The 18,514-nt window shown below is 39.4% G+C and overlaps 2 protein-coding genes across 5 annotated transcripts in view; both read right to left on the bottom strand.

Moving 5' to 3' along the window:
• eda (ectodysplasin A) overlaps positions 1-4,774 on the bottom strand; it is a 42,472-nt gene extending 37,698 nt beyond the window's left edge. For 2 of the 4 annotated variants that reach the window (XM_077231155.1, XM_077231158.1), the window contains exon 1: positions 4,183-4,774. In XM_077231155.1, coding sequence (XP_077087270.1) covers positions 4,183-4,500 — 318 coding nt within the window. In that variant the 5' untranslated portion in view covers positions 4,501-4,774. The remainder of the gene's footprint in view (positions 1-4,182) is intronic. The other 2 variants (XM_077231157.1, XM_077231159.1) reach the window with 1 other exon arrangement.
• Positions 4,775-8,958: 4,184 nt separating this feature from the next.
• Positions 8,959-17,356, bottom strand: nalf2 (NALCN channel auxiliary factor 2). The gene is made up of 3 exons (XM_077231121.1): positions 16,049-17,356; positions 15,717-15,888; positions 8,959-10,786 (listed from the first exon to the last, which is right to left on the bottom strand). Exons 1-3 carry the CDS (start codon positions 16,772-16,774, stop codon positions 10,482-10,484), a joined length of 1,203 nt encoding a protein of 400 aa, XP_077087236.1. The 5' UTR covers positions 16,775-17,356; the 3' UTR covers positions 8,959-10,481.
• Positions 17,357-18,514: the final 1,158 nt, after the last annotated feature.

The following is an 18,514-nucleotide window of genomic DNA, read 5'->3' as shown; positions in this document are numbered from 1 at the left end:
CAACTAAAAGAGGAGCATTTTGCTAAATATATGCATCATATTACATATTCATTATGAATATATATATATAAATATATATATATATATATATATATGTAATGAATATATACTGTTCTTCAATATTTAATGTATGTTTGAATAAATCAATCAAGTTTTTATGACAGCCACCATTTAAATGTTTATATTTAATAAAAATAATAATAATTGGAGTAGAAACATAATTATGTAATTACTAAGAATTGTAAATAATAAGCTAAATTAAAGTAAATAATAAACTATAATTTTATTATTATAAAAACTTCCTTAATTAAGCGTTTTTATACAAATCAGTTAATTTTAACCTTCAAAATAGTAATGTAGTACCAACTGACAACTGAAAATTTTTTCCCTCTAGAAAATATGCCATGTACTGTAGGCTATCTGATACATATCCAAATTAATCAATATTGAATAGTAATAGAATCGCATGCTTGTAAATCGTAATCGAATCATGAAATTTGTCAATAGCCAGCCCTACAGTGAATATTTATCCATTTATCAATCTGAAAATAGTATTTTCAGAACAGTATTTATCTGCTACAAAAGAGAGTGAACATTAGTGTTATATTTTCTTAAATTATTTTAATAAATACTATAATATTACTACAAAAAAGTGATTAATGTTATCATGCTGTAATCTAAACAAGGGCTGTGTTTTAAATGAAAAAAAGTTTTTGAACTGGTTTATTTAAAATAATCTAAATGAACTGATTACCTAAAGTGATTTCGATTTTTCAATATTTTATGAGAAAAGGTAATGAACATTTTAGATAAGCATTAATCAGTTAATTTAGCTAAAAAGACAGACTTTAAAAAAATCCCAGAAAAATGCAATGTCACGTGACATCGCTACATTGCAACTTAGCTTGTTACTGAAAAAGCCATACTGTTATGAAAAGAGTTGAGCTACTCTGATACCATAGAATTCTATTCATTTAGATCTGACCCTTAAAAAAAGACTTTCATTGGTGTGACCTATTGTAGTCAGGTTGATTCAGTGATCTTGATCTATCTACATTCATCTATCCATCCATCCAATCATCATACCACTTTAATGTGTAATTTTAAAGCTTTGGTTCCCAAACTTACGCACACATCTGTGTGTTGGCTGTTGTCTGGGACTCCTTAAATAGATCCAGCTGTTTAAAAGTAAAGCCATTAAAGTCGTGCAAACATTCTGTTTCTTCAGAGCACAGCTCTCTAACACCTGTTTGGCTGAGGTGAACTCGCTCTTAGATCCCTCATTAGCTCACACATACACACACACTTTTGCAATCAGTCAGACAGAGCAGCGCTCTGGGATATATAGTGTTAGCCATATCAGATCTAAGATGCTGATCAACAAGCGCATTCCTTACTGCTAACTCCTCACTGGTAACTCGAAGGACAAAGGACTCGGGCTAACACACCGAGAGCATGTGAGAAACGTGTCTGTGTATTAGTTACAGCGGTAAATAGTTGAATGCAGAGTAATTAGAGTGTGGCTGACTCCATCCGTTAATGTAATATCCTGTCGAGGAGGAATCCCATACCTACAAAGCTTAATAAGGAATAGTGTGTGTGTGCATTAGAGAGCTCACACTGCGATCTGGCCACATGCCATAATGCCTGAGAGAGAAAGGGGAAAATATTCCCTTCATTTTCCCATGCACTCTCTCACACACATATAAACTCTAACAAAGGAAAGGTCCAATCTACACTGTAAAAGAAAAGCAGGTCTGATCCACTGTAACAGTATGACCTTCACTGGAACACAAACAGAGAGATGGATGTGCTATAATGAGACATAGCAGTTTCATAGCTGATACAGAGTATCTAATTTATGGATTTACATATTGGGATTATGACCAACAAATTTTCAAAACATTTTCAAAAAAACATTTTCTAAAACAACATTATAATGAACAGTACAAAAACTAATATTTTGATGAAGTAAAGATTACATTTAACAGTGTTATTAAATTACTAGTGTTTTAAAATAATGACTTTAAGTGTGCATTAGAAAGCAAAAAAAGGTAAACTAAACATAAAATGCAAAATTAAATATTCAATTTCGACTGATATATATATATATATATATATATATATATATATACACACACACACACACACAATATTGACAGTACCGTTATGCAACTTTACACCATTGCACTGGTATTAAGTAATACTATATTGTCATAAAAACAACATCAACCATACCAAAACCAATCTAAAAATGATTTTGTTTTCCTAAGGAAACTATATTAATTATAGCAGTGGTCATGTTGCACATTCACTTTCTCTCGGTCTGTGGTTTCTATGCATGTCATCTTTACTCTGACAGACTAACCACGCTCAGGCCTCCCTCCATCAATCAGAGTTGTCATGGTTACACGCCTTCTTCTGACATGAATCAGTGCAATACTCACAGACACATTTTTGCACGCACATGCACACAATAACACCATGCCTAGTAACAATACTTCCAAAATGAGTGTCTATCCCACACTGATGCTGTGTGCGCCTATGTAGGGCTGCTTCATACACTCTAAAATCACATATGAAAATTGTGAATGCAAAGATGTACAGGCTTACAAACAAGTAATGGACAATTAGGATGCCAACATCTTTATAAATATCACAATAAGGAAAACAAGACAATTACTACAGGCCTTTAACACTAACTTTGACTGTATCGTTTGTGTGCACCAAGGATGAGATGTCTCTGCACCCTGATAATCACTTCAGAAAGGCCATAGACGTACGTTAGATTCATTCATTCATTCATTCACTGCAGGAATTGGTCTGTGTGTGTAATTCTACCTCCAGTTATGTCTAATAAAACGCATCCCTGAGCCAGGCGCTCTGGATTCAGCACTAACACACTGCCCGTGGGGTGAACATCAGGAAATGCTGCGACGAGCCTGGCCTTTTGCCAAAGGAATCAAACACGAGTCCGGGCCAAACCGCAGCGAAGGCTAAATAAACAGCGACCTGTGCCGCCTGACAGTAAAAGTGCGTCTGATGAAGAGAACTCGTAAAAAGGGCAGATGTTGTTTAAACAGAACAAATGTCCCCTGCAGGTGAACGATTCACAGTTACGAGAAGCGCGTCACTCGCGGGCTTTTGACGCACAATGTGAGTGGGGCGAGAGGCAAATGCTCACCTAAATCAGTGACTTAAGCTCAGCTTACAAACCAGGTGTTTGTCAAACCTAGAGGTTAAAGGGTTAAAGACTGAACCCCTGCAAAGTGCAATTTATGTGCCTTTGAGCAAAACCCCTAAACTTCGATTGGGGTCTGTCCTTGTGATAAGGTAATATAAATTACATAATATACAAATAGCAAATTTGATAAATAGGCCTACTGATTGCATTTTGTGCCTGAATGTGTATATTATAATATTAATATTATATTAATATAATATAATACTTGTACACAGCTCCAGATTACAACAAATACAATGTAAAAATAATTTTTGTTTTAAACATTTGTTTTTACTTTATCACAATTTTGTAATTTCTAGTCAATTTTATGAATTGTTCAGCTTGATTTTCTTCATCAGTAACAGTGTTATGAAAAGAACAATGCAATGACCTAATTGATGCAGGCACTAGTTTGATTTAGATTAAAGTTTAATTGCTGCTTTTAAGTTGTATTATAGTGGAGTGATTTTTTGTGTGTGTAAATGTAGACTTAAAAGTACTATGGCTCATGACACTTACTTTAAATTGACAAATATATCATTTTACAGCACTCACTCAATGAGAGACTTTCTGTCTCACACAATTACTTGTTTTTCAATCCTGGTCCTATAGAAGACCAAAGCACTGTCCATTCTAGATGTTTTTACACCTGATTTTCCATCAGCTCAGTAGATGCTCAAAGACCTCAACTGGGTGTGTCAAATAAAGGGAGACCTCTAAAATGAACAGTGCTGCTTCCGACACTTCAGAACCAGGATTTAGAAGCACTGACCTAAAGGAAGTGGACCCTAACAAAAGGTCTCCAAACACACACACACACACAATAGTCTGAGGGCAAGACAATAAGAAATTCTCTTCTCAATAACAGAAGCTGAAGCAATAGTGTCAAGAGAGCAGGAAGCAAGTTTTGTTGTCTCACTGTCTGCTCTTTGTGTAGAACAACAGATAACTCAGTTTACCTGATCGTCTATTGTTGGGTGGTCGGTGTCCGGTAACCGGAGCACTGGCGCTGTGGCTTCATAGTGCGGGATTGGCCCCGTTGATGGCACCTCATCTTTGTTTTTCTGTGATATTTCGCGTTTGAGCTCAGAGCGCAGGTCCAGGTAGCAGAAGAGTGTGACGAGGTGCAGAGAGAGCGAGAGGATGAATAAACTCAGGAAGATTTTGCAGCTGTTGCATTGGCTTTGGCACTCACACGCCGCCTGCGTGCGCTCGCGCTCTTCCAACTTCGCCGGCTCGCGCTTCGGTACCATGGCTGCGTGCAGGTCAGTCAGCATTGCCTCTCATACCGAACTTCCTCGTCCTCTCTCAGCGACTGTGGGCTTAGGCTGGTCGCGGTGAGCAATTGCGTCTCAGCGGGCTCATCTGGCTTCCTGACCTTGGATTGCGAGGATTCAGGCTGATAACCTACTGCGGCCAGTTCCAGAGACCGACCCCTAGCAGCTGATTGGCTGCCTGCGTGACGTCAACTCATTGAAAATCCTCCCGCGGAAAAGAGCGCGAGGCACTACAACAACGACATTCATCAGAGGACGCAGACAAACACAAATCATTGAGGCGCTAACAATAGCGTCACACGTTCGCTGCTGATTACACAATATTTCCCATTTCGAAACCCCTGGAAGGAACAATCTGTAAATAAGTTAGCCGATGAAGTCAAGAGAGTTTACGTTTGGTTGTGTCTCTAGATCAGGGGTTTTCAAAACTTCACAGAACTAGCCTTAGTTACTCCCAGTAGGCTATAGCTATAGGCCTATACCTACTTATTTTTTAGCATTATTAAATTATATAGATATGCTTAATAAATCATTAGACATTAGTAAAAACGTACTCCTATAGACCCATAAGGGACTCCCATGCAGGGACCCTTGGAAAACCCTGAACTGATCATGATTTATTAAGGCTATTTTTTTTACTCTTAAACAATCTTTATCTTTCTTGTCAAACTTTCCCTAACCACATGCTTGTATGAGGCTTACTCAGTGAGAGTGTGTGTGTGTGTGTGTGTGTGTGCATGTGTGAGCGTGCACGTGTGTGAAGTCCACATCTTTAATGTGTTAGAACTGAGGACTGGTAGTGTAATTGTGCATATGTTGAGAATCAGAGCAGGCTGAGTGTTAAAAGCAGGACAGGACTGCCAATCAAACAAAAACATCAAATGACACACACATGCACAGAAACACATGAGCACACACATGCTTTTCAAACAACAAAATTATACACATACATGCACCATAGCTTACACACATTTATCATACTGACAAGCACCAAAGAACACACACAAACACACATGCACGCACACACACACACACACTATTAATCTAACTCCAAAATACACAGTTATTTATTACAATGGCATAACTCTTCTGCTGTGTGTTGTTTGAGTAATCATTTTCTATGGAAACCACTTTATTCTTTCTCTTGCTTTTTTCAGACTTGTCATTCTCATCCAATAATTTGGAAAACAATGAAAGTGGCAGTAAAAAGGAGGATGAAAGTGGCGGGATGGATGGTTTACGAAGAGATTAGCAAGGCAGCAAATTTCTTGCTTTCTTTAGTTTTTTTTTTATTTTATCTGAGTAAACATGGTGCAAAATCATAATCTGAGTCAGCATTCTGCATGCATGCTCAGAGGGAAAGTCTATCTATGTATAATTCAGAAGAAAAATCCAGTCCAAGAATGTTTGTGGATGCTATCTGACCTCACTTCATTGCTTTCTCTCTTACTCTTCCTCTGTTCCTGCTCCACTCACAGCTGTGCGCTGTGTATACTGCAGATCCTATGTGACCTCATAAAGCTGAATCTCTTTAATATGGTTTTATATTAAATCTGGGCCGCTTTTATTCGACTCCAGGCTCTTTAATCTTAAATCACTTAAATATTCACAGCTACACTGCTGCTGAATCGATTCAGCGCCACACACACATCACATGCACACGGTCTAGCTGTCTCACACTCAGGCAATGTCCTCTAACAATCCATGATGTATCTCTAAACGCAGACATTACTAAATAATGTAATAAAAGCGTCATTACAATAGCTCAACCCACCCACAAAGTCTGGAACAAGTTCTAAAAACACGCACGCATACGCATTTACGCGCACTCGCAACAAAAACATTTGCCTAAAACACACGCACGCAGGCGCACACAAATGCATAAAAAAACGCTGCAGTGAATATTCAAGTAGCCTATGGGTCTGAGGCCTTTGGGCAGTTGAAATTAAATTATACAAATTAACTTAACAGTGAATCCAGCTCATACGGAGCCCAGAGAGGCTGGAATCAGGGTGCTAAGAGTTTAAGAAAACAGCAATCACACACACACACACACACACACGCACGCACGCACACACACACACACACACACACACACACACACACACACACACACACACACACACGCACGCACGCACGCACGCACACACACACACACACACACACACACACACACACACAGAGAGAGAGAGAGAGAGAGAGAGAGAGAGAGAGAGAGAGAGAGAGAGAGAGAGAGAGAGAGAGAGAGACGGCACTGGAAACTAAATGTTGTAGAACAATTATTATTAGGCCAAGGCCAGTATCCTACAAAATTCAGCAAACGATATAGCAATGGCCATACAATCATTAGATTAGCTAAATGTTAAAATATGATTAGGCTACTTTATTTTAGTGAGTGAGAGAACGTCCCTAAACAATTTTTTAATATAGAAGATTAACTAAACAATAACATGTTTCGATTAGTCGCTTGACCTTTTACAAATAGTTATTCTTTTCACTACAAAAAGAAAGTTGTATTTACAGTATAAAGTAGAGATATACAGTGAAGTGGGTAAACCGATGTTGATTCATCTGCAAGATACAAGATACCTTCAAACACACAATGAGAAAACACTACCTCCTACTGGCCAAAACTGTCACCACACAGGCCTATGGATATGCATTAATAGTTGACGGGTAAATGAGAGAAAATTATATACACGGCTTTTTGGTTTGCCACTGTGCAGTCTCGAAGTCCATACATGGAGAACTGGTATCAGAATCTGAAATATTCAAGTCTGTGCTCATGCAGAACATCTCTCTTTAGGAGTTTAGATCGTGGAAGATAATTTCAGAGGAAAAAAGGCCCAAAGAAGCGGCGACATGAGAACAGATCTAGTGACTCAGCTCACAGACTTTATCTCTAAGACTTCCACACTCAAAGAAAACAGATTCATTCACTGAGATGAAGGGCTACATCTGCTACAACAAATTGATAAACAAGCCCAGCTGCTTTTAAGTAAATCCCACCCGATGACTAATAACGGCCTGCATAACTGAAGGAGTAAATAAAAAAATTCAGAGACATGAACACTCACATGAGCAGAAGAAACGGTTTGATATGTTTAATCAGCTAATCTATTAGGGTAACCAGACTTCCCTGTTTACCCGTTTTTTTGGTGTCTTGTGTTGTCCCTGACTAGCTGCCCCTGGAAATGCCCCCGTATTACAACATGCATGCAAATACTGAAAAATGTATTTAGAAAAAAGCCCAACAAAAAAATGGCACGGCAACTACACTGATTACATGAAGAACTTGAAGGTATAGTAAGCGATTTCTTAGAAACGCTGTTGAACGTGGATCGGACAGAGCACCACAATGCATTTGTAGCCAATTAGCAGTAGGGGGCGTATACACTCATGATGGGGGAGGAGAGAGAGTGAGCAAATTCCCTTTCACACAGAGATTCCGGAAAATACACAGATAAAGTGAATCGGGATTTGACCCGGATTCGTTTGATTTTGGTTCATTCACACTGCCAGTGATTTTCCGGAATCAGAGAGTGCGTTCACACACAACCCGTAAAAATCCCACAAAGACATGTGACATCGATGTGACATGTAATGTCTCAGCAGCGTCTATAGTTTGCTTATAAGCTGCGATTTCTCTCTCGGGAAACCACGCTTGTGCATTTTTTTCTCTGATTCGATCATAAACTAGCGCATTACGTACCATTCCACTAGCCTGCTTTCACTTCCCTTCAGCGTCATCATTACGACACGGCATTGATTACGGCTTTTGTTCACACAGCGCGCGTTCCGGGACTGATCCCGGCAATGTTACTAGGTCCCCAACCCGGCATTGATCCCGGCATCAATCCCGGGTCGTGTTTGCGTTCACACAGAAGGCGTTCTGGCAATATCCCGGGATCAACGCGTTGTGTGAAAGGGGCTCAAGAGAGAGATTTGAAGAAAGACTGTAGAAAGAGAGATAGCTGAGAGATATTACAAAAGTGGTCAGGGAAACAAAGTCAGAGGAATATCACTGGTAAAAGAAGGGTTATGACCAGGAAAGAGCTTTAGAACACGCGTTAATATTAGAAAAGCTTTCCAGCGCTGGAGCGACATTAGAGAGCGGGAAGACCTGGAAACAGACTCCAAGGTTGCATTGTTTCTTCTCCATACATGAATAACACTTGTTTTGCTATGTTTCACAAAACCAAGATATGCTGTAGTAATGTAAGCTATACTAACAGGTCAATTTTGAGTGTCATTGTTTGTCTGGAGCTGGTGTGCTGCTGGCGACTAATGAACTCTTGTTTGTATAGCCTACTCTTGTGTACTATGTTAATTTTTTGTTCTTCGTTTGTCATCTTCACTCTATTTTTCACAAAGCATTATTGCATGTTTGTGCAATTTGACTGGAAGAGCATTGGGTGCATTTTTTTTTTTTTGATTGAACGACTCACTCATGCTTAGTTTCTGAATGAATCTGTTTTTTAATGAATTGTTTAAATTAATAATGTGGTGACTCACCCATTCAGCTGCATCCGAAAACGCATACTTCCCTACTATATAGTAGGCAAAAAACAGCATGTGTCAGAATTCACAGTACTCATAAAAGTGTAGGCAAAAAGTACCCGGATGAACTACTACTTCAGGCGAGATTCTGAAGTGTGCACATGATGGACACTTGGCTATCAAATGAGGCCACAGGAGAGGAGTTGTGAATGGCAATCAAGTGATGTAACTGGCACTGGTAGGTCACATGATAATGACTACACAAATGTAGTACATCCAGATTACTTTTTTTGCGGTCGTAAAGAAATCACTTATCCCAAATAAGTGTCTACTAAAGAGATTATGCGATTTCGGACATAGCCAATCACCTGTTTCATTCCTGAATTAATCAACTTTTTAATGAATCGTTTGAATGAACAAACCACCGACTCACTCAAAAAGACAGTCACTTGACACCACCTATTGACATAACGATGTGACAGAGTCTTAATCCTCAACACTAATGCAGTCAGTATTTTTCTCCCACAACTACTTCTCAGTCTGACAGCAAGAGCAGAATGAAATTTACTAATAAATAAAAAACATTTTACTAACCATTATTTAAAAGTTGTAAGTTCCCAATCCCCCCTCATTCCCATTCCCAATCATTTTTAAACTTGTTTTCATGTTGTTATTGAGGAGTTTGTAGAACTGTGACAGACCACATGGAGTGAATTTGTAATGTTTCTGAAGTTTTTCCCACAGTATTTCTTTCAATTAGTGCAGTGTGAGTTGTTTTGGAAGAAAAGCATCTGCTAAATGGTAACTACCAAAGCCCCCTTAACACCCCAAAACATCAAGACCAACATAAAACCCATGAGTAAATATGAGAGGCGTTAATAGGTGTTGGCTTCAGCAGTGTGTGGAAGCCTTAAAGAGAAATAGAGGGAGAGGAACAGCAATGAACAGAGCATGCAACAGAAAATAATACTGTTAAAAGACCTACAAAAGAACATGTCATAGAAAATGCCAGCAGAAACCACCCTAAATTCAGTTGCAACCATGCTCCTGTAATATATAAGAGAATCGTAAATATGAAAAATGTCTCCAGTAGAGTTGGTTTTATTAGGGGAGAAATGTAACAATGTCATCCATCCATTCTTCATCCATTCATTTTTGTTTCCATGACTGTTGTCTAAAATTGACAATCTTCTTTTGTTTTAGACAACATTCATGAACTGTTTTGTAGCATGTGCAGTTAGTCCTGATAAAACAAAGGGAACACTGAAAAACAGTTAAAAACATCCACTCGCTCAAACAAACACACGCTCAGATCAAGCCAGATGTTCCAACCCTCAAAAAGACAGGCACAGACGCTTCAGCAGTGCTGAGACTTCCTGTGTTGTCCAGGCATTTGGTAAGGTTCGTCTCATGCACAGCAGACGAAAACACTCTCACAGTATGTGCGTCTTTCAATGGGGGGAGATGTTCCAGACAGTCTCTTACTCCTCCCTGGGAACTTCTTCTAGAGGTACTATTGCCTCCAAGGAGCCAGTGCTGTAATTCTGCAATGTTGTTATGGAGATGACAGAGTGCAGTAAGAAGAGAACAAGCACACACAGTTTCAATTTACTGCCATGAAGACGATTTGTACACGACACCGCTCCTGATGATAGCCTCCTATGCAAAGAAAATGAGCCCGGGAGGCGTGTCAGAGCACATGCAGCGCCTACAGCGGAGTCACACCCACTCCATCTGACATCACAGCAGTCCGGACCCTGACTGCTCAAATACTCCTCTTCAAGCCCTGATGAGAAAGAGAGAAAGACTGGCTTAGAATAGGAGAGAACACTGTACACAGAGCAAATGGCGCTTAGGAGTTGACTCATTTTTGTGAATCTAAAACAAACATTTCTGAACCAATATCTCCAATAAGCTGGTTCTTCTTAGTAAATCACAAACACTTCCGAATCAGCTGGAGCACTTTTCCCGACTCTCTCACTGAGCAGCACGTCATTCATTTCGGCATGTCCAGCTCCATCAACCCAATGTTATTTTAGTATTATTTATTTACTATATATAAATAATACTACTGTTATAGGTTTTATTAGCTTTTGTTTATAAATTATCAGTTATTTTTCAAATGTTGTATATATATATATATATATATATATATATATATATATATATATATATATATATATATAAATGATTTTCAATAGTTTTAGTTTAACAAGAAAAGTTTTACAATAGTTAACAAATTTGATTATATGATATGACAATGTTTAGTCAAAAGACACACATTATCAGTGTGTTTTATCAGTGGTATTTTATAAAAATAAAATAATTATTCTTTGTTTTACATTTGTTATTTAATTGCATTTGGCAACAGAGTTTGTATTTTCCATAAGAATTCAAACAGCATAGCAAGGAGCCTGTGCACACAGTGAGGTCCAGAACACTGGTTCTAAACTTTTTTAATTGGCTTTCAGTGAAAAATAAACATTTATTCCTTAGTTTTAAAAAAATATCTTTATTTTGAAGAATATATTGAATTCCCAGTTTAATTCATTTCAAATCTTGCTTTTTTGGGTGTAAGTGTGGTGTGACTTTTGATAAAAGCATGCTCTCTGTCCCACTTTGTAAATGTGCAAAACGTGCAATACAAATTTGAAAAAGACAGTTAAGACATTTATAATGCCAACCATTTTAAAAATAATTTAGAATGCACATTTCTATTTAATTTTTATTTATTTCTATTTCAATGTTTCTGTTCATCAAAAAATACAGATAAAAAAACACCTCCACACATTCCACATTTATATAAGCAGCACAACAATTTTCAGCCAATTGTCGAGTGCTGGCTTGACGCAGACCAATTAAGAAATCACATTGAATAAACACAAGGAACGACCACGACCAAGAACAGGAAGATAACTGAGGTTTTATGGAAGTTTTTCCTTTGCTTTTTTTTCTGTACAGACGATAATGTTCTCAAACCAATCCGCGTTTAATCACTTTTAAATGATTAAAAACGCTGTGCTATGCTGCCATGCCAGTAGTTTGTGATGTCACGAGCCTATAGGAACATGAACATGAACATGTAATACGCATGACGTCACCGTTTTTACAAATTCCTGTTTTTGTTGTTTACATTGAAAACCTGAATTAAAAAACCTGAACGATTTTAAAAGCTTCTTATTTCAGGCCACCAAAACGCTGCTACCGTGTCAACACAGTCTCATCCCAAGGCGTCATCTAACTGATGCTTTTGACCATGCGTCAACATGCCGACGCACATGGCACCCTTTAAACGTCAATATGCGACGCTCATCCTCGGGCGTCATCTAACTGACGCTTTTGACCATGCGTCTGAATCCGACGCACATGGCACCCTTTAGCGTCAGTTAGATGACGCTTCCGTTATGGGTCGGTTTAGGTCTGGGGTAGGGTTAGACCACTAGGAGGCGCATCTCATATTGACGCTTAAAGGGTGCCATGTGCGTCGGCATGTTGACGCATGGTCAAACATGGTCAAAAGCGTCAGTTAGATGACGCCTTGGGATGAGACTGGGCTGACCGTGTAAATGAATGGCCACAATGCATAAAAAGTTTTTCGTTTTTAGTTGAAAACAGCGTCGGGTAAAAAGCCCCTTATATACAGAAGATGACAAAGGGCTAAATGAAGGACAGGTGTAGGTGATATGTTGTCATAGTAGCAAACAAGGGTTGTTATGGAAACTAACAAGACAACAATGGAAACAAGAGAAACAGGAACTAAAGCACAGGAACTGAAGATAGGCACAACCATAGATATAAACACTCGATGTCGCCTTGGCTACGGCAGTTCATTGGAGCGAACGCGTCAATAGAGCCGCCATCATGAAACAGGGGAGCCCCTCATCAGCGTCAATGTAGGAAAAGGTCTAACGGAAATAAAATCACCATAAATCGTCATGAATGCGATTTTCTAGTTGTTTTGGTTCGTTCCAATGGTCAGACATGTATTTATTATAGAGTCCAGAGAAATTTAATTTTTTTTACACAATTTCACAGTCTTGTGAAATGTAATCCCTTGCTGTCTGGTTTTTAGATTTCGTTCGTGTAAACATTCATACGCAGCACAAAAGTCCGGCATCATCCATGAATTAAGCGTTACCTAGCTACTTCCTATGACAAGACCCCTGTTCCAAGATGGCGGCGGTTTTGACGCATGTTTAGAACCCCAAGGCAACATCTAGTGTTTATATCTATGAGGCACAACAAGACAAAAGAATATCAAAATAAGAGTCCATGAAACAGAGACACAGGGAATCGTGACACTAATAAGGCATTACATATTATATATTTTTATTTATAACATATATTTTGGTGTATATTGTTATCATTAATATTATTATTACTACTAGTACTATTATTCAGCAATATATCATTTAAAAAGGATGTCATTGAATGCCAGATAACATATTTGATTTGACTGGATAGTTAAAATATCATTATCATCAGTTTCCCAAGCAGCAAAAAAAGCATGTGAATAAAAATATTTATGAGAGTTAAAGCTTTAGAAATTTGTCATTGAAACTTTGATTATGTAGATTATTACAAACTGCAGCCAATCAGCAAATAAGAAGCATTCATATTCATTTTTCTAACTGGAAAAAAAGAACAAAAAAAGCATATTATATTATATCATGCCTGAAAGCTAGGCGCAGCTCGGGGTCTAGTCCTGTGTGCTAACCGGCTTTACAGTACTTGAAATAATAAATCTAAACCAAACTGGATCAAGGACAAAAAAAGCTATTCATTTAGAAGACGAGGGAACACACCCAAGCCTGCCGCCGCTATAATCAGTCACTCTTGTGCACAAGACGAAAGCCTGGCATGAGATTAATTCGAGCGCACAGTGGAAGTGATGAAAAATATGAAAACGTTGTTGTTGATTTGATTTGATTTAATTTTTGACAATACACGCTGTTGCACTCTTCAGCCAGAACTAGACTTGTGTGCGGCTGTTACCGAAGCCAGTAGGGATGGGACGACTACCGGTTTCACTATAAACCACGATAAAATGTACTGACGGTTAGTAATATCGTTTAAAATTCAATTATCATTAAAACCGTGTTTGATTATCGTGATTTTAATAACTCACTATAAATCCTGTCCAGCCACCAACAGTCTGACGCAGTCGCGCAATGTTGGGTTTTTTTTTTATTCGAGAAGGAATGGCTGAAGGCAGTGACCGTGTTCGGGAGATTTTTCAGCCTTTTAAGAGGACCAAATCTGAAGTGTGGTCATATTTTGGCATTTACAAAAATCCTGAGGGAAACTTAATAGAGGATGGGTCACTCTGTCTGCAGAACATGCACAAAAAAGTCGCTGCAATAGAGGTAAACACTTCAAATCTGCCTAATCGTCCTGTGTGACCATCATCCACTGTTTTAGCGAACGCAAGGCAAGTTAACTTTGATCTCAATACTAAAATTACGTCTGGGAAATAATTGGGCACAAAATGTTGTTTTGAGTTGAAATATTTTATCTCACTCACTTGAAATAAACTTGAAGCTTCCGCGAAGAAAAGTTTGCAGCAAGTGGCTTTGAGCCAAAGACGAACTAACAAGTTCAAAAAAGACTATTAAGAGTCACAATTAAGAGATAATAATGTATATTCATTGTACACTTATAACACCGATTTTTTTTTACCACATAATTACGGAGACAAATTGAATAGAGATTATTGTCTCTAGCCTATTCTTGGCTGTTAAATCCATTTTGTACAGCGTCCAAAACTCGTCCAGACAATATGATCACAACAATATTATCAAATTCTGTAAACAATAAATCAACCCTGATTTAATTTTCAATACAATCAAAAACGGAGACGCAAGATGACAAGTTGTATTTGAATGAAATGAGAGCGCGCGTCCGTTGTGATGCATGGATGTGCGCTGTGTTATAATATGTTGCTATTGACGACGGTCATAAGGAAGGAAATGCCACAGAATAGAATGTTGCTTTAAAAAGTGCATAGAGCTGCTTGTTTTATTTGTTGTTTGTTGATTCTCAAATATAAAACTTTTTGAAATGTTTTCAGTGTGAGCATCCGTTCTTTTTTAACACTTTCATCTTGTTTTAACAAAACCGTGATAATATTGATAATCACGATAATTTTGGTCACTATAATCGTGATATGAAATTTTCATACCGTCCCATCCCTAGAAGCCAGTAATTAGAGTTTATAAAGTTATAAATATGGATATGCCTTTATTAACCCCCTGGAGCCGTATGGATGATTTTTATGATGGATGGATGCACTTTTTTGGGTTTCAAAATAAATTCACAGTTACCATTCACTCCCATTATAAAGCTTGGAAGAGCCAGGATATTTTTTTTAAATGTAACTACAATTGTTTTTGGCTGAAAGAAAAAGTCAGCTTGAGGGTGAGTAAATTATGGGATAATTTTCATTTTTGGGTGAAATAACCCTTTAAATTAAGAGAAAATACTTAATGACAGCCTTAAGGTTCCTTAAGTGGATGCTTAAGTTTTTTTTGCAACACATGTAACCCATTAACCTTAAAACTTTATCACTAAAGGTCTTTCATGAAACCAGGACCAGACTGTTGCAACAAAGTTGGAAGCACACAATTCTGTACATTTACTGCAATAGAAGGGGCTGTCCATACAGTTTTGAGCCTTATAGTGCATGTACAGTGTTACCTGCGTTGACTGATGTTTACCTGCACAGAGAAAGCTGGGCAGGCCGGCATACAGCAGACGGTCGTTGTCAGGTAGGATGAAGGGGCAGCTAGCAGTGACCTCGCCACAGTAGCGCCTGCACGGAAGCCACCTTGCACACTGCCGTTGGGGAACCGGAAAATATTCCGCACAAAGCCAGGCTTTATACACTGCCTGAAACCACAAATATTAGCATGCTCACATTATTTATGCTTAATGTTTCACTCAACCTTGTGGGTGGTTGGTATTGCTACGTGCTTTCTGAAGAGCATGTCAATACATCTACACAACCTCATCCAAACTGTTGATGGTAGTAACTAAAAGCGCCTCTCACCTGACACAGGTGTGTTTGCGAGCGCACCGAGTAGTCATCCGCCATGTATTTGCGCGTTATTAAGTCAAACTCCTCATATTTTTCCTGAGCGTGTTGGTCGAGTCGGATGTACGCGTGAACACAAGCGCTGCACACGTCCCCGTCCTCCGGTCCGCCGCTGAACAGGTCATGAATGACAGGCGCCAGGCTGCAGTTGAGCCCGTCCGGACTAGTCATGCTTTCCAGCAGGTCCGCTATTGTGAGCGCGTCGCAAAACGACAAGCTGAAATTCCGGAAGTACTCCAAAAACGCATGTGGCGACACCGTGGGTACCGGTATAGAATAGGAGGAGCTCACCGAGCCGCTCTTCTGTCGGTAAAGCGTAGAGCACGCGGACTCCAGAGGCGCGCGGCGCCGCGCATCAGCCTCCACACACTCTGGCCCGGTTTTTGTCAGATTGCTCAAGAGGACCCCGCAGTCCTCATCGCGAAGGCCCGTCTGGGCGTCGTGACTCGCGTTGCTCCACGTCCTCCGGTGAGTCCGGTCTCTCGAGCGGAGCTTGCCACCCGCGCAGAGCCAGAGGTGATCGGACAGGAGCGCCGTGAAAAAGAGCAGCGATGCGAGGCTCATGCGCCATCTCTGCACCTTCTCCGGCTCACAGCACGGTTTGTCGATGGGTTCGGTCACGCGGCAGATTTCTAACTCAGCGTCAAGTTTCCTTCCACACCACCAGGCGCCCGTTATCATATTTTAGAGGGGGAGACAAAGCGCGAGCTCACACGGGCGGGTCTCCTCCGCAATATTCCCCACCGCGACGTTTACATGATGGCTCGAAGCATCCCTTTCACCTGCTGCTTAAAATGAATCTGCACTGCAAACACCTGCGTCTGAATTACAGAGACAGTGCATGATAAAGCACATGCCGCGAGACTCCATCACCTACCCCGCATCTCCTTGACAACACATCGTACGCAGCCGTGTCTTACTTATTCACGGGCATCTCTGAGGCGGTGGGGTGAAGAGCTTGTGCGCGTTTGTCTGTCTGTAGGGGGCTTGTCATCTTTCCGTGGTCTCCTTCACTCTGTCGCCATCTTCGCTCGCACTCAGCCGAACCCTGAGATGTTTTAATTAAACGCGGGGGTGTGGCGCGTGCGCTGTCGCGCGCATCCTTACCTCCTCCATTGAAACTTCATTCACTATGCGCTCACCATTCAATAGCGCGCATCGTTGCCCACCCCTCGAGGAATCACCCCTGTCGCCTTCCTCGGGCGGGCAGACGCGGCTATGAGCGCAGAGCATCGTCATTGCACTGAGGGAATGTGCCGTCTTTTGTCTTCCGGTCATTTTACGCTGTGATTGTGAATAGCACTTGGTGTTAGCATTGGAACCATGAATTGTAACATGTTAACCGACACGATGTTTCATTATTATTTTATAATAGTTTTATTATAATTTATAATTATTGAATATTGTTATTATTTGTAATTTTGACTGGTAAATCTATGAATCCATTTTATATTACCTAAATATATTTAGCCCCCCACTCATACAGTTCTGATAAAGGAAATAAAACTGGTGTAAAATACTAGAAACTAGCAATTTTGCAACATGGCATTACAACATGCCAATAAAACAACTAGGCCTACAGCATTTTCCTCAACACCGGTAGTACAGTAAAAATGTTTTGGAGAAGTGGGGATGAATGGATTTCTTTTAAAGGATGTGCAAAGTGAAATAAGCATGAACTAAAATGGTTGCTCTAAGGTGTGCACATTTTACTTAATGAAAGCATAACAATACAGAAGATGTTAAATATTCTGAAAGTTGATTACATTTTACCTGGAAAAAGGACACCTGTTGTCAAAATTCTTAATCTATTCTTTAAACTGATACTGTGTTCAATATTCCATCAATATCAATGATTTGTTTTTCTATCATCATTTCTATAAGGGGGTCTAGATAGATGGATTGATAGATAAGCTTGCACAGACTTTTCACACTAGATGGCGCTAAATCCAAATAAGAGACTGCAGTGCGAAATTTGGCAGCAGTAGAAGAGAAACAACATGGACTGAGGGCCTCTGGAAAGTGTTGAGAGGAGAGACTAGGATTTATCATCTGGAGTTTTGATACTGTGCTATAATAAGCCTTGAGGGGCTAGGTGTGTTTCTGGGGCCGAGCTCTTTCCAGATCTTTTACTGGTTTTAAATAAACTCTAGAGCATTTGCAAGCCCTGTAGGGCTTATAAAAGAGTTAGTATTCCTCCTCAAACAGCATGTGTTTTCAGTGCTTTTGTAAAAGACGGCGGCTCCTCTGACTTCTTTTAAAACGGAAATCAGTGTTGAAGTTTGAGGTCATGTTAGTTAGTAGCATATGCTAAATAGACTTTATTAAAAGCAAAATACAGAACACTAATTACAGGGAGAATCCACTTGGAGCCACTTTTTAGGTCTTTCAGATCACGTTATGTTGGTGCAGTGGCTCTCA

The sequence above is a fragment of the Siphateles boraxobius genome, unplaced genomic scaffold (genome assembly GCF_051911475.1).
Source record: "Siphateles boraxobius isolate OS27281-9 unplaced genomic scaffold, OSU_SipBor_1 16, whole genome shotgun sequence".
Taxonomy (NCBI): Eukaryota; Metazoa; Chordata; class Actinopteri; order Cypriniformes; family Leuciscidae; genus Siphateles; species Siphateles boraxobius.
The sequence above is the reverse complement of the archived record's forward strand: the minus strand, read 5'-3'. Positions and strand labels throughout refer to the sequence as shown.

What these genes read in the sequence shown, in the direction of transcription:
- nalf2 (XM_077231121.1), bottom strand. Translation starts at nt 16,774, where the DNA reads ATGATAACGGGCGCCTGGTGGTGTGGAAGGAAACTTGACGCTGAGTTA. An exon ending in CGCAAACACACCTGTGTCAG is followed by an intron (nt 15,889 to 16,048) that starts GTGAGAGGCGCT and finishes TTGTGGTTTCAG; the next exon opens with GCAGTGTATAAAGCCTGGCT. An exon ending in GCCCAGCTTTCTCTGTGCAG is followed by an intron (nt 10,787 to 15,716) that starts GTAAACATCAGT and finishes CTTTCTCATCAG; the next exon opens with GGCTTGAAGAGGAGTATTTG.